General features: G+C 38.7%; 1 protein-coding gene across 1 annotated transcript; it reads right to left on the bottom strand.

Moving 5' to 3' along the window:
* Positions 1 to 324: 324 nt before the first annotated feature.
* LOC124944454 (E3 ubiquitin-protein ligase UPL1-like) lies at positions 325 to 15,720 on the bottom strand. Its single transcript, XM_047484708.1, has 16 exons — positions 15,294 to 15,720; positions 14,265 to 14,360; positions 13,974 to 14,180; positions 6,475 to 13,764; positions 5,669 to 6,226; positions 5,274 to 5,591; positions 4,770 to 4,971; positions 4,410 to 4,684; positions 3,933 to 4,222; positions 2,572 to 3,703; positions 2,286 to 2,432; positions 2,035 to 2,115; positions 1,717 to 1,942; positions 1,474 to 1,613; positions 947 to 1,053; positions 325 to 851 (listed from the first exon to the last, which is right to left on the bottom strand). The coding sequence occupies exons 1-16, from the start codon at positions 15,324 to 15,326 to the stop codon at positions 752 to 754; spliced, it is 11,202 nt and encodes a 3,733-aa protein (XP_047340664.1). The 5' UTR covers positions 15,327 to 15,720; the 3' UTR covers positions 325 to 751.
* Between the last annotated feature and the right edge of the window lie 929 nt (positions 15,721 to 16,649).

Raw genomic sequence — 16,649 nt, 5'->3', positions numbered from 1 at the left:
ACGTTTTTTTCACTCGTTCTTTCAGCTTTCCTGCAACCAGCTTGAATCTCTTCTGTTTGAGAAAGATGTCATGACTTGGAATATGATGAATTAGTCTCTAGTTGTTTGTTGAGTTGTACTCATTGAATGAGATAACTTCTTTCTCATGCTCTTCCATCACTAGTTGTTTGTTGTTGACCTGAATTCAACTATATATTTTATTTTCTTCTTCTTCTTTATTTTTACTGGACTAGACGGAGAACAACATTAAAGAATTTGAACACAACATTTTAATTATCTCATCATAAAACACAAATAGCAAGAATAATAATAATTAAAAAAAAAACAACATAAAAACATGTATTCCATTTAAGGCTAAAAGCCTCCTCCTCCTCCCCTCCCAAATAAATTATTAGATTTTGACAAATGTAACTGAAATTTGTTTGAAGAAGAAAGAACATTATTATTTATCTACAAAAGAAAAAGAAAAAAAAAGAAGAAGAAAAAGAACTGTCCAGCAGCTGATGATGCATGCTGCTTCCCTTTCTCCATTCTACCCATCAACCAACATATAATTTGAAGGCGTCAATCAAATTTCAGATATCTGCCCCCATTTGTTTGTTTCCCAAGTCATAACTCTCGGGACAATACCTCTCTCTCTCTCTCTCTCTCTTTCTTTTACATGTGAACTGAAATGTAGATGAAGGTGTGCCAGGAAGGGATGATGCAGGAAGACGCACCAAGGTGATGGGGTGCAGAAAGTGGACCAGTCTTAGCCAAAACCAAACCCTTCGGCTTCATGAATGGCTAAAAGCAAACGTTCTAGTAGTTGATCCTTAGAAGCATATTCTGGAAGGTCCAATTGGTTGAAACTGTACCAAGTATTTCGATTTTTTTTAATAGGTGCAGTGCAAATAAAATAAATCTCACAATTTAATAAGAAAGCAATATTAGGCTTCACGCTTACCAAGTATGAGCTGATGGAAGCCTCTCTGGAGCACCATAAGCTTTGTGGATCTGAAACCGCTGTGGGCCAGAAATACCTTGCAGTGCCCTAAAACCCTCCAAAGGAACCTAAGACAAGGACAATGTGGGTCTTCAGTACACACAGAACCATGAGAGAGAGAGAGAGAGAGAACTTTCCCTCTTCAAAATAAATGAGGGAAAAAGGAAAGATTCAGGAAGGAACACCTTTTTCAACAGTAGCCCTCTACAAATTGTAAGTGCAATCTTTAAAAGAGCACAGGTTTTATTTACAAAACAACACACATCAACTGACTGACAAAACATTATTACTAGATAAAATCATATTTGCTTCTTAAAGAATAACTAAGAAATGTTATCAATCAGTGCACATAACCATATTCTTAATGGCAATAACCAAGACGGCTGGTAAATAATAATGTTGATCAAAATCAACCTGGCAGGAAAATCATTCAGGCAAGTAGTTTTGTGAAGAAGCTATTATTATCGTTAATAAATAATGCACTCTACCTTTGATGTTCCAGTCACAAACTGCAGTAATCTAGCCATATCTTCCTTGTTAAAAGTTATCACAACTTCCCAAAACCATTGAACAACAGTAGATGCTGCACTGTACCCAGTGTATTCAGTGTTTTCCCTTAAATCCTCAACTGCAAGATTTTGATAATATTTCAACTCACAAGTCTTACCAAAGGACCTTCCTTCTTCAAGCATAAATGAATTATCACAGATAAAGAAAATGTGCAAGCTTACGATCAATTTCTGGAAGACCACTAATTAAAAGCTCCAACTCTTTGTCATTAAAAATGGATATCAGTTCTCTTGGTATCAGCTCATTGAAACCATTCAGGAAAGAAGTTATTTGAGGGCGGATAGCATTTGTCAGGATATGATCAGCAACGAGGTCAACATATTCATGTTTTGTTTCTTCAGTCACCCTTATACTTCTCCCCCCAGGTTTGAGCTCATAATCAGTAACCTTCGCACATTATACAACAATTTATTTTTTTTTTTAAGTAAAACATTCTCTCTTGACAAAATAGGAGATTAAAGGACTGAATCAGTAGGCACCTCTGTTTTCTCATACAGAATGTGTTTTTCTTCATCAGCATCCATGCTGAATGTAAGATCAGGTACTTCGCTCACATCATTCTGGTAAGGATACAATTTAGTAAAAGAAGAAGAAAAAATAAAGTGTCACTGGTTGTGGTTTCTGCCTCAGACAAGGTTAAGAAAATATGTGCATGAAAATAACTTACAGCATCATCCACTTTAAGTTCTTTTAACAACAAGGTTAGAAAATATATATGAGTGAAACTGACCTCAAGCATCCACTTCAAGTTCTTATAGTAATCGGGATCAACAGCTTCAATATCATGGTAAGTCACCTTCACCCCAAGAATGTGCTTGTAGAAGGATCGAGTAAAGTGAACGTCCAACAATTGGCCATCAAATAGGGCTTTCGCAACCTGCAAAAAAATATTAGCCATCTGAAAAATGTTGCTTTTTTAAAGAACCGACTTATCAAATTCCAATCGTCAACAAACTATTAGGTTGTACCAATAAAATGTGATTAGGATCACTCTCTCTTTATATATATAATCTTACCACACGACCAACAAATTTGAAGTAGGATAAATGCTCAGTCTGGTAGACTGAATTGGGATTTGGTTGGAAAGTGGCATTATTTCCCACAGTGGTGAATAACAATGCTCCTCTATCAAATATGACCCTTGACAACAATTGATACCATTCCCTAGTCAACCCGCCAGCATCAATACCCTCCTCACCCTGAAAATGCACATTCAACCGTCCTCTGAGATCCTGAGTAGGTCGCATCCGCAATTGATTATAAGAGTCTTCCAAGACATAAGCTCGCCTAACACTTATTCTTAGAGGAGCAGAGAGATGCTGCTCATGTTGTTGTCTGATTCTAGAGCGGAAATATGCTCTTTTATTGTCAAAATCAATCAGTCTCGGTGCCTTCAGCATCATAGAAAGCGACTTCTCCAATAAACTTGGGTTCTGCCTCACAAATGCATTTAATAGTCGGCGATGTTTCTCAGCAAACTTGGCAAAAGTAACAGCACCATCTAGCCTCCTCTGAGATTCACCACCAGATCTGGTTGGTGATGGCACATAAGTCTTAGCAAATTCTTTGACTTCTCTTGCGGTCACATTGGCAAGATCTTGCTGCACTAATGAATTATTAGACTGGAGTTTTTCACAAAGAACAAAGAAAGCCTCAATGAAAGGCAAAATTCTCTGAGTTCCAGGAGGAAGTGGTGGAGACAAGGACGAGGAGCCCTGGACATGTTCGCCAATGTTTGTATTTGACATAGTTGAAGAGAAGGAGCTCTGGGCCAGCTCTGCCTCAGTAGTGGATACACAGTCACTTAGTTCATTCCATAGAGGCTCCAGAGAAATATTCAAATTACATATAATTGTGTTCTCGTCCAGGGAGGCATCAATTTCAATGCTCTCATTCCTCACAATACTTGGCAAAGTAAGTGAGGAGAGTGTCTGCAGCACACGGAGAATAGCAGGTCCAGCCATGGATCCAGCACTCAAACCCAGCATATGTGTATTCCTCAGTGTTATAAGCTCATTGGAAGCAGAAGTACTCAAACTACGAGCCAGCTCTGATAACTCGGAAATGAAGAGTTTCCTATGATGAGAAGCAATTAATGCCAACTTCTTCAACACCTCACCAGCTAAGGAATAAACTTTGTCAGAGAGCCTGCACAACAAGTTAAAACTTTTATCTGTTATACCTACGAAATGAAAGGTTGGGCATGCCTTGTATTTTGTCCAACAATATTATAACTGAAGTTAAATTTTAATACGCAGAAAGAAAGATGAATAATTCAAGTTATTCAGATTTAATGGTAAATTCAATCAAAAAAACAGTTACCAAACTCCTCACAGAAATTATATTCCAACATGAAAATTCAGAAACGTGATTATACCCTTCATAGCCAAGAAGATTGCTCAGATTGCGAAGATCACTTGATGGCAGCTGCAAGAAGATATCATGTATACTGGGGACACTCTTTCCACTAGATGTGGCTGCATCAGCCCCGACAATTTTGTCATCTTGATTAGATATGTTTTGCGGTACAGAAGTGTCATTCTTGATATCTTTTGAGTCTTCTTTTACAGGACGAGTCTGTGAAGTTTCTGCATCAGTTTCTGATTGAAACTGGCTATGCAACTTTGATGCTGCAGTTGATACCACAACTTGAACCAGAACCATGACCTACATCCAGCACCGAGAGAACACACACATAGAGGGTGAGTAAGAAGCATCATCATTCACCAGGGTGAAGAACTATATAGCTATGTAAACCTTGGAGAATAGAAACATGAAACCAAACTAATAAAAGATTGCATATATGGTTTTAAGGTGGGATAATTGAAAATTTTGATGATATGTTGGGATATACTTGTTCTAGGTGAGCAGTACTGTGCAAGAAAAGTGGTTGATTCAGGAGTTTCAGGAACAATGCTAAAGGGCTATCTGCCCTAAGGTTCTCCATAAAACCAGGTACATCTCCAGTTTCCACAATTTTTTCCTTCCCTTTATCTGACTGCTTTGAAGTTGAATATTCTGGGATAACTGGGCAGTCAAAATGGAACAGTATATTTGCAACAGCAGAATGATTTGTGGCAAGATATGTCAATATTTCCAGAATCCTGCGCATGACCAATGGAGGGACGCCTATGGAAAAGAAGATCATGTCTTTATCAAAATAATTATAAATTGAATGCGTATAGGAACTAAGTTGCATCAGAAGAAGCAGTACCATCCACCAGCTGAGATAGACCATACACAACATTTGACTGACAACCATAAAGTCTCTGAGAATTAACTGTTATTAATCCATCAACTGTGCATCCTTGTTCAGGTTTGATTATGTCAAGTAAAAGCCAAACCAGAGTTGATCTTGTGATGCTATGTGCGCATAAATTTAACAGTAGTCTCTGAAGAAGACCTTTTCCAAGAGGCTGCAACCAAACACAAAAGAGAAGGCGGTAATGAACTACACAATAAAGATGAATCAAATAGAACAAAGAAGTTGCGACTCTTATTGTAGTCACGAGTTTTTACATGCAGAAACACCTACTACGGTAATGGTAGTAAAAAGAAACCGGACAAGCAAACACCATCACACAATCCAAAAATAACTAGCTCCGTACTTATTCTTGTCAAAAACAAATATTTGTTTCTTCAAAATCTGGCTTAAAATTTGATGCATGAGAAGTTCAGACAGTATGAGATTAATATTAACCATCTACAAGAATACTACCTGTGCTAATCTTAGAAGGCGAATCAATGCTTTTAATGCATTTGCATCTAACAGTGGTTCCCCCTCGATTTCCTTCAATTTCAAGCTCTCTGTAAAAGAAGTAGATGCCCTCCGCCCTATTGTTACGCCAACACCTCTGTCTATCACAGCTTGTCTATCAAACCCAAAACCATTTCTTCGAGCATTAAGTCTGTGGCTACTTCCAAAAAGGCTACGAGCCTGATAATGACTCATTGCTCTATCCCTAAGAATTTGTGCTTCAGCAAGCAATGGAGAAGGCAATGCTGACAAAACTGCATCTGAACTAGTCAAAAGAACCTGCAGAAAAATAATAAGAGATACTTCTACAAAAAATACTGGAGACCATGACTAAGCACGAAGTTCAGGGTACAAACCTCTTCACGTAGATCAGTAGGAAAAGTAGCTATGATTGAAGCATTGTCCATGTCAACAGGCTGTCCTTCAGCTTGCTGAGCAACTCTCTGAGCTCGTTGTTGGGCTAAAACTTCTGCTTGAATATCAAGAGGCAGAGCGGCTAAGAACTCTGGATCAATATCATCCACAGATGGTGGAGCGTAAGTAGGAGCTTGAGCAGACTGAGCTTGCTGGGACGCAAGAACTTCTGCTCGCAAATCTTCAGGAAGAGCCTCCAAGAAAGTAGGATCTATACCATTTGCACTAGGAATTTCACCGTTCAAGCCAGCTTGGTCAATCAGAACTCCATCCTGAGTAGCAAAATTGTTTTGCTCTGGTGAAGGTTCAGCACCAACATCAGAAGACAATATTTGTTCAATTAGGATTCCTTCCCCAGCAGCATTATTCATAACAACATCATGACTCCCACCAGCTGATGCATTCTGACAATCAACTGGAAAAGGAATCTCAACACCTGAAACAATCAATTGATCATTGGAAATGATAGCTGCTCCTGAAGGTCTTTCACAATCTAAAGTCTGCAATGGAAATCAAAATATTTATAAGGCATCTCAAATTTGAAGAGTTATGGCTACAAAATTACAAACAGCAAACCCAGTGTGCAAGAGTCACACCAATTCAGGATCTAGGTAAAATAAGAAGCAGACAGACTTGTGTCTGGCAGAGATGCTATTTTAAATACCAGAATCAATTATAAAGAGACAAAATGATATGATCTCCCATTTGCAAGGTAAGTAAGATATAGAGAGTAAATGAAAGGCAATACCTGTTCACTGATGAGATCATTTCCTTCACCAATCTCCATAGAAGCATGATCATCATTTGTACTATTCTCTGCCACTGCACTACTTGAAACAGGCTCACTCACCAGTAGAGTATCTGCATCAGCAGTATGTGATCTTATTTGTTCTGAAGTACTTCCAAATATTTGATTGGCTCCAACATTAGTTGTTTCAGCACCACTTTCTTCTTGCAAACTATCTGTTTGCTCACTGGCAGTGTTATCAATAGCTACTGCCATTCGGCTATCATTACTCACGGGATCATCGGATGGCTGCACTGCAAGCTGTCCCGAATTCTGAGACTGTCTTTCCCTTGTGCTATAGTCAGGTGCAATGCTGCGCAACTGAGATATGAACTGTTCCTCTGCTGCCTGTGCAATAGCCGCAGCTATGCCACCTGCTTGGGGCATGCCATCATCCGTCCATCTACCATCACCTGGTCCTCTTCTGCTAGACAATCGCAACGATTCTAAGCCTACAGAAAAATCAGCCAATGGTGGTGGTGCAGAAGTGCGTAACCGATCACCAAACAAACTAGCTGGCATATGATCATGGGGGAGGACAGGGGCATCAAACATGTAGAAATGAGTGTCAAAGCTCCCAGCAGAGGACTCCACATTACTGGATGGATTACCACCAGTTGATAATACTGAATAGAAATCTCCTGTATGGGATGGAGGCGGCCTCGAGAGAAGTGGATGTTGAAGAACGGTTCCTTCAGTAATAGATCGCTCAAATGAACTCCGACTTGGTTGGCGGCGGCGCTCAAAGCCTAACGGTCTGCGAAGACCAAAAAGGTCGTCCATATTGACCCCTTCAAAAGGCTCAGCCGCAACATCTATAAGACCACTTGTTGATCCAGGTTGCCCAAGAACATGCAAATGATCTAATCCGTCAAGGGCTTCCCTCCACCTAACCTCTATAACACGATTTTCATGAAAATCATCATCCTCTTCATCCATCATGTCATCAGTGTATTCATCTCCTAGAGCAGTATCATCATGATCCTCCACATCTGTATCAGCTAGAGACATCAGAGCATTACCATCTTCTGCTATATCTTCATCATCATCCCCTTCATCATCATCCTCATCATCTTCACCATCATCCCCCATGTCATCATCTTCATCACCCATTTCATCATCTGCTCTGTTCTCAACTCGAAAGCTCATTTCAATTTGGTTCGAGTTATGTAGCATGTGACCTTCAATTTCATCATGAATGAAATCCATTCCTATATCCATAGATTGATTGGGAGCCATAGTCTCTTCCCCGTTCTCTTGCTCTAAGGGCATGTTGCCAGTGCCATCATGATCATCTTGACTTTGAGATATTATTTGCTGGGAGTGTTGAGCAACCACAGCATCAATACTTTCTTGTTGATTTATGTCTGATCCAGGTTCCAGAATCCCAGTGACCATTTCTGTTGTTACATGATCATCAGACCTTCCATTTGAGACACTTGACTTCTTTTTGTCGTGTTCATCAGGCTTGGATTCTTGATTGGTAGCATTGGCCACTCGTGTTAAATTCTCCATAGCCTTAAGTACAAGATTAACAAGTTTGGGAGCATCAGGATGATCCAAATCAACCAACTTTAGGATGCTGGTGAGAGAATGAATTATGCCACCATCTATCATACTTCTTGCAATGTCAGGAGAGCACCCAGTACCAGGTAAGCTACTTGAAGAAGAGTTCTTAGATAAGATCGAATACAACAAGTCCACAAAAGAAAGAACCTTTTTATTGGGCAACAAGATGCTCTTATCAGAACTGCTCTCCGTGTTTGAAAAAGATGATAAAGCTTTCACAAGTTCATTAATTACTCGTCTACGCCCTTCATTTGACCGGCCACAAAGAACAACCAGAAACCAGGAAGCTTTCTCAGATAACTTGCTTCTCCATTCATCAGTTCCAGCAATTCTAACTGTAGACAAGGGGAGAAAGTGATGCAAAACATGATGAAGAAACCCATGTCCAGGACTTTCAAAAATATTATCTCCTCGCACTTGACACAATTCTGAATCACGTTTTAATACAACACCAACAGCATGGACATACATGAGAAGAATATCGCTCAATATCTTTAGAACAAAAGTCACCTTCGCAAGAGCTGCTGACTTCTCTGATATGTTGTCTGACAAAATGTTTTTGGTGTCCCCTACCTTTGACTTCCCCTTCATCTTAGTGGCAGGTTCATCTACTTCCATAGCAACAGAGCTACTAGTCAAGTCTTCACTGCAGTTAGGTGAAGGATATCTCAATGCAGTTTCAAGAAGATGATCAATTACCTGAATAAGATTTGTAGGAATCTTTTTGTGGCCTTTGGAACACTTATTTGGTGTATCAATAACCTTACCATCCAGAGTTTTTCCACTTTCATTCAAGCATGAACCAATTTCAACACCAGGTCCTTTTGGTTTATCCCTTTCTTTCTCCCTCTCTTTTGAGAGCACCACAATGGTCCTACCTCCAGATGATTCCAAATGACATACAGCAGCTGCAGCTTTTAAAAAGGTGTCTGGATCCCTAGAGATAACAGGTGCCATCGATGTCAAAAATGTTCTTGGAGTAACACGGCTGCCTTGACGATTTCCACCAAGAGTTTGCCGTATCTCCATTTCCATAGCTGTTTGCAGTGTTTGGGGATCTTCAAGAAGATGGCGAATAATGGAAGAAGCCAACATGTCATACCCAGGAAAGAAACAGGTCCTTGGAAGATTCAAAAGTGCAATCATGCCTCCACACTCGAGGAACTGCAAGGCTAAAGAATGTACTTTTGTCAAGCGGGCACAAAGCTGCAAAACTGCTTGCATGGTAATTGCTGGAACTTTCTGTTTTATGAGGTCACAAACAATATCCAGAACCTTGTAGCTCTCTTCAGTTGTCAAATACCCTGTAGATTTTCCAAAGACTTTCTCAAATGCACTTTCAGAATCTTTCTGATGGGCTTCTGAAGTTGGTTTTAACTCCTTGATTCCCTCTGGAACTAATCTAGTAGCCTTCTCTCCAGACGAATATGGGAAAATCCCTCCTTCACCACTATCAATTGAAACTCCAGGCCTAATCTGTAATAAGTTGTCCAATATAAGGAGTATAGTACTTATGCATTTTGGAGCTAGACCCTCATTCACTAAATCAGCTTTAGCCTTGTAATGCACCAAGATATCTATTGATGTACATACTATACCACTATTTGCAGCTAGCCCTCTTGTGCATCCATCTTCTGAAAGAAGCAAAGCCAAGACATGTGTGACCATGCTCAATACACTTGCATCATTTGTGAAATCAATGTGACAGAGCTTAAGCTGTTGAATAAGATAAGATGTCACCTTGGGCCGTTCCTCTCCTTTATTCCAATTACACAAGGTCACAAGCAAGTCTGTTAATGGAAACGCCAAACAGTCCCCACTGCTAAATAATTTAACTGTCGCAGCAAGGACATCATCAACAGGAGGTAACTTTATTTGGCATTCCTCTGATAGTACATCTGCTGGTTTATCAATGCTTTCCACTTTAGAGGTTTCTGATGAACTTCCCAGTGATAATGCAAGTGCCCTAGCCAGTTCATCATCCTCCTGAAGTGGATCTTCCGCATGACTAAACAGCCACTCCATAGCCATCTCTACACTATTTGTCTCTACACGTCGTAATGCTTCCTCGGCCCTTGCCCTTGTAAAACCCATTTCCACTATAGTTACTATAGTAGCTTCATCAAGGGGTGGAGGAACGTATCGTTGGTTTGTACCTGTTGAACTAGAGCGGTTTCGCTTCACATCTCCAACACCAGAGTAAATATGAGTAACAAGAGAAACTATTAATGTGATAAATTTTGTATGGCAGCTGGGGAACATAGGATGGTTCCAGACAGGAAGTATCACATCTAGAACTTGAGACTGGAGCATGCGGACAAAAACTTCAGGATCCCTTGGGACAGGAAACAATCCAATTGACAAACCAACTGCGATAGGTTGGACAAGTAGCTGAGCCTGGGACGGAGACAAAAGTAGAGTAGAATTGACAAAATAGTCGAGCAAGCAGCAGTAGCTCTGTAATGTATCAAAAAGCCACGAATTATGAGATAATGTACTCCCTTCTCCAGATTTTTCTGTCTCAACAACACCAGCTGTTGGAATTGAATAAGGTAAAGTCCATAACAACTGACTAGTGGCTTCAAAGGTGGTGAGGAGCTCCTTAAAGGTTCCATGAACATAAAAGTTATTTACCATGCCTGTATAACAAGTACGCCGCCTATGGTCAAATGTAACGGCAGCCATATCATCCACAACCTTCCCAAGATAACGACATTTAACTGATAGAGACATCTCTGGCCCAGAGGATCTAGAATATCCTGAAAAACTAAAAGCCTCCAGAAATATTTTAGCCAAAGCAGATCCAATGCTCTTTGAAGCTATGCTAAGAGAGCCAGACTCGGTTCTCCTACGGTTGGGAGATGTAAAACCCTTAACAAGTGCTGCAAAGAAGGACCGTAAAGTGGAAGCTAGTTTCTTCAGGCTTTCTGAAACAAGAACATCTGGACTTTTCTTCTTGATATCATGGGAAGAATTATCAAGAGAACCAGCTGATATATCAGGATCAATGCTCATATTCTCCAGATGCCTACCTGTCCTTCCACCACGAATCCTTAAACCATGTCGACCTCGGCGGCTAAAACCATCACTGGATCTAATCACTGAGAGAAATTCACGTTGGGTACCCCAATTGGGTTGAGAAGAACTCCGAACTGAAACAGGATGTGTATATCGAACCATTGGAATATTTGTATCATCATCGCTCTCTCTGCCAGAAGCATTAGTTCCAGATCCATCTGCATTTTCAGCATCTACCTCTACTGTTTGCTTCCCATCCACCTTGGAATCAGAAATCAGAGAAACCTGCCAGAGTATTTCCCTGTAAACTCGTCCCATATCCTTCAACACATCAGCATCTGCAGTGCCCAGCTCAGAGACCACAGTGCCACCCCCTTTCAACAAACAATTTGAAAGAGACAAGACACTTTCAAGACTGCAAAGACACCTTAAGACCTTTGATTGTCTTGAAGCTTCCAGCTGAGAAAACTGTGTCCCCTCCACAGAATCCAAAAGTTCATTGGTTGACTTCAGGTGTTCTCTCAAAAATGAACATACAGCTCGGGCCAAGGAAGCAGAATGCTGTCCAGAGAAGTTCTTAAAAGCTACAGATACAATCTGACCAACAGAAATAGGAAGAGAAATCAATGGCAAAACAAATAACTGTAGAACTGCTTCGATCCCTTTCTTTTCAACAAATATCCTGCAAGTATCAGCATTTTGAAGCAAAGTTTCAAGAAGACGAGCTGCATTGGTTAAATAGTCTGTAATGTATGCCTCCACACTTGCTAATGGGGTATCGGATGAAGAAGCAGCATTCTGCTCAGACTTTTCAGCCTTGTACAACTCCTTATGATCTGTGCTTACTGGACTCCTATCTTCAGCATCAGTTTCCATGGGAACAGGTGAGGAATAGGCTTGAACATAACTTGGTGAAGATGCAGTCTGAACTTCAGCTCCAATCTTGACAATGGTACTTAAAATCTCAAGCAACATGTCTACTCCAGGTCCACGCAATGAAGAAGCATGGCGCATAAGTTCATCAAGACCACTAGATAAGGATCCAGGAGTGTCACCCGTTAGAGCACGTAGATAATTCTGAGAAGTAAATATTTTCACAAAGCACTTCAAAGCATTGCGATCTTTCACAGTCTGAAGTCCGTTGTTGTTCAGACATAATGCATCCAAACACTGTGGAATGCATATAATGGCTTCTGCAGAACACAGGACCCCGTCTAATATAGAATCCATGAATGCAGATGGAACGCCAGCTGCCTCGAGGACGGAGAAACAAGTGGGATCTTTGTGGATTAGATCACTCATAACTGTTGCTGCAAGTGAGAAGACCCCTCCACCAAAATCCTTTGCTCTTTTAAAAATACAGCATAGAGCACTTGGCAATAAACTCTCCTCAGAACCATAAATGCGATCAGTGCTTCCGGGAGCGTAGGTTCCCAAGGATATAGCACGCAGCAATGCTTTCATAAGTAACCTCCTGTTATATGGAACTAATGCTTCAGAATAAAGGGGGTGATGCATATCGTCGTCTAGATCAGCAGGTATAAATTCAATTAACTGTGTACGGCTGCATTCAGCAGTATCCAGCTCATTGGAATTATTGTGCAGGTTCAAACCATTTCCTATGCAACTGACTTCGACATTTAAGCGGTATATTGTATCATCTAAGCCTCCCAAGTCTCTGAAAAGGGCAGCTGCTGGGTTACTATAATCCATAAATGCTTCTAGGACATGCACAGCCATGCTGACTAAATGCAAATGCTGGGGTTCAGAATCTTTAAGCAGTGGTAAAAGAGTAGGTATAAATCCCGCCTCACGCATGGCTGAGCAACCTGAAGATGATGACACCAATGCCGAGACCAGAGATAATAAAGCCTCAGCAAAGACAACAGGCCACTTTGCAGAACTAGATACAACAGAATCAATGGCCTTCTGCATGAGGCTGGACAAGATGCCGCGGTGCCCTCCAGATGTTACAGCCATCAACACACCAGGCTGTCGTGATCGATCATGGCAAAGAGCAACTAACGAGTGTAGGCATAAAATGCGGATTTTCTCAGGAGCAGCGTCTTCATAGCTCAGTAAAGACACCAATTCATCAATGAATTCAGGCTCAGTATTGAAAAAGGACACCAAGTCATCTGTGTCGCTGCCCGCTTGAACGAGAACCATGAAAGCGTAAAGACGAATGCATGTGTACTGTCTTCTAGCAGATAAGGAAGAAAAAGCCCGTGCAAATCGCAATCTTGTCAAAAGAGAAAATCTTAAATTTGCAGGTACTTTGTGTTCTATAACTAACTTACTCAAAAGCTCCAGATCAGACTCTTTGAAAGAATTACTGTAGGGCAGATGAATTATTTGTAAACCTTGACTATCCAAGGATATAGTTTCATTTGAGAACTCATTTGATGCATAGAACTCGAAATGTAGAGTGGAACCAAGTTCATTAGCATTTTGATTAGTTATATCCTCTACAGCACATGCGATTAACCCAAGACCTTCTTCCTTACCACCCCAACCTTGTGCAAATGCAAACAACTTTGAATTGAGGGAACTGTCTCTAATGATGTACTTCCCCATTGTTTTCTTTACAAATGCAGCCAAAGTTTGCAGGCATGCTTCAACTACATCAGCATCGATGGAGGCAAGTAGAGAAGAAAGATGGTTCTGCAATACATTTCACCAAGGAGGAAAAGTCAAATTTTGTTTGAGCATAAAAGAAGAAAAGTTGGAACCTAGTTTACTATCTGCATTCTGCAATAGTACCAATGAAGCTACTAAGAGAAGAACACAATGAGAGTAGATGAAATCAGACACCTACAAACATTAAATGACCAAAACACCAAATAAAACCATGATTAATATAATGATGATACCTCGAACGAACTGCAAAAGTGCTTATTTGTACAGTTTTCCAAAATTGTCCTAGTAACACGAAGAATCTGAAGGATGGCATTTCTTGGGAAGGGAGGATCAGCACTTAAAAAGTTATCCTCAAGCTGCAAGTCCTTCCTTGGTTTTATGCAGGTCTCAAAAAATGCATCAAAATGATTAAAAAGATCAACCCAGTGATGAAAATCTCCCTGCATATTGAAAACCATAAATTAGTAACATGTCTGCTTTAAACTGGGTAGTACAGAATTTTCAACTGAATCTCACAAACACACCTTATCATACTCCCAAGTGAAACATTTCAATGGGCTTTCTATATTTTCAAGTGGTGTATCAGTGACGCTGCTGATGAAGAATCTGATTTTTGGAGGCTGATACATGATAAAAATTCAGTTTAGTTTTGGGAATTTTGTGAGCGTAAAACATTCTAATGACTGCTTGTCTCAATCACGACAACTTCATTAATACAAACTTTAACTTTTCAAAAGAAGAAATGTGACTTGTTACAAAATAGCACAATGTAACTCATCATCAGGTTCTTTTTAAGTGAGCACAAGGAACAGTACATTTAAGACCACATATTTAAGTAAAAATATTTCTGCTACACAAAAGTATCTGCCAAGTCTAAAAACATTTGCATTATCAGCAAGTAATATTGGAAATGCAGTACATGATAGGGCAGGAAGAATATACCAGAACCCCGTTGAAAGTTTTTTTAGTTTTTGGAGGGAATAAAAAAAGAGTGCAACACGAGGACTTCCCATGAGGTCACTAATCCTAGTACTACTCTCCACACACACTTAATTGTGGAGTTCTAATGAGATCAAGTGCATTAATGATTTTTTTTTTTGTTATTACCAAGCAAAACAAATGTTTTCTTAACTCTCCATACTAGAAGTTGTATAAAAAGTTGTACAAAAAGCAACCTAAAGATATTAAACTAAATTTAGTTTCAAGATATGTGACGTCCCTAATTGATATCATCAAACATAGATAATTGACCGCAAACAATGCCATCATAAGAATGCAACAAGCTGCATACGTGTAGAGCATGAAAGCTGACATCTTTAATGCCAATATTCTGCCCCCGTGCGAAGCAGTTCAAACACAATGCCAGAGAAACAAAAAATGGACCTTGGGACTCTAATTGACGTACAAACTGATGGAAACTTCCTATCCTTATAAAAAAAAATGTAACTTTGATGATCAGCATAAACCCTAAATTGAAATAGTAATCTGCAAGAGAAGGTATACATCTTATACGTAAACGATAAGATAAAATATAATAAAATAAAAATTCTCACCACTTCTGAAGACCTCCTCCTCTTCAACTTCATTTTCTGAGTGAATCAATTCAGACCATGGCAGGAATGAAGGATGTACAGGATAATCGATCGATTCTCAGAGAGAACCGACCGAATTCAGTGATACGATTGATGGATAAATGTTGGCGGCAGTCAAAAGTGAATTGAAGCGAAGTAAAATTAGATCGGGAGCCTCAAAATTCAGATGTAAAACGGCACACACAGGGTGATGGGAATTCAAGTGAATATCAAAATGGCGAGGATCAGAATTCCTAGCTAGGGTTTTCGTTAGGGGTTTTTGTTTGTGACAGGCGATTGATTGATCAAACAGATGCAAGCAAACTGATTTTAGATAGAGATTGAGAAAGAGTTCCAAATAAAACTGCAATGATAATTTACAAGACCGGATGTTTAGCACTTCGCAACCTCGCTCGGTGGGTCGAATGACCCAAAATTAATTTTTAAAATATATATATAATTTTTTTAAACGCACAATTAAATTAATTCACAATTTTTTTTATCCATTTTCTATCAAATAAGGAGTTATTTTAGTTTCTAATTTTTTTTTATCACAATTATCATATGACAATTACAACTTTTTTTAAGAAAAGTGAGTGAAAGTAGAAGGAAATTTGAGAAAGGGAATAGTTAAGTAAATGATATTTCACTGCATCACTAACTGAAAATAAAATAAAGTAATTGAAATAAATTAATTTTTTTTATTCAACTTTGTTTTTTAACTATTTATCTTTACTTAAATTTATTTTGATTGTATTTTTTATATTTATTTATTATAATTATTTCATAAATACAATTAAATATATAAATATACAAATAAAAAAAATCATTATTAATAATATAGTTTATCAAGTAATATCCTCTTTTACATTGTCATACTTATTTTTATACAAAAACATTGTTCTAATATTTAAACTGAAAATCTATAACATAACTAACATCTAACTGTATATAATGTTGTACAAAAAATTTCCATTTTTTATTATTTTAAAATATCATTTGATTTCACCTTGTAAAAAAAAATCTTTAATAAATTATTCTCATACTAAATCTTTTAACTTTCTTAAATTATTTTAAGTGTTATCTTATTTTTTTATATTATATTATAGATAATTAAATAATTATTCATACTATCCTAAAGAGAGTTCACAAGATAGTATTTATTTATAATAAAAAAAAAATTTGAGAAAAGATTTAGGAATAAATTTGGAAGAGGAAACAATTTTTTTTTATTTTCTCTCTCATCATCTTTTATTATTATTATTTTCAGTTAATAAGGTAATAACACATCATTTCCTCTCCTAAATTATATCTGTTATCACTTATATATTTTATAGT

The sequence above is a fragment of the Impatiens glandulifera genome, chromosome 7 (assembly GCF_907164915.1).
Source record: "Impatiens glandulifera chromosome 7, dImpGla2.1, whole genome shotgun sequence".
Classification (NCBI taxonomy): Eukaryota; Viridiplantae; Streptophyta; class Magnoliopsida; order Ericales; family Balsaminaceae; genus Impatiens; species Impatiens glandulifera.
Note: the sequence above shows the minus strand (reverse complement) of the source record. Positions and strands in the feature narration are given on the sequence as shown.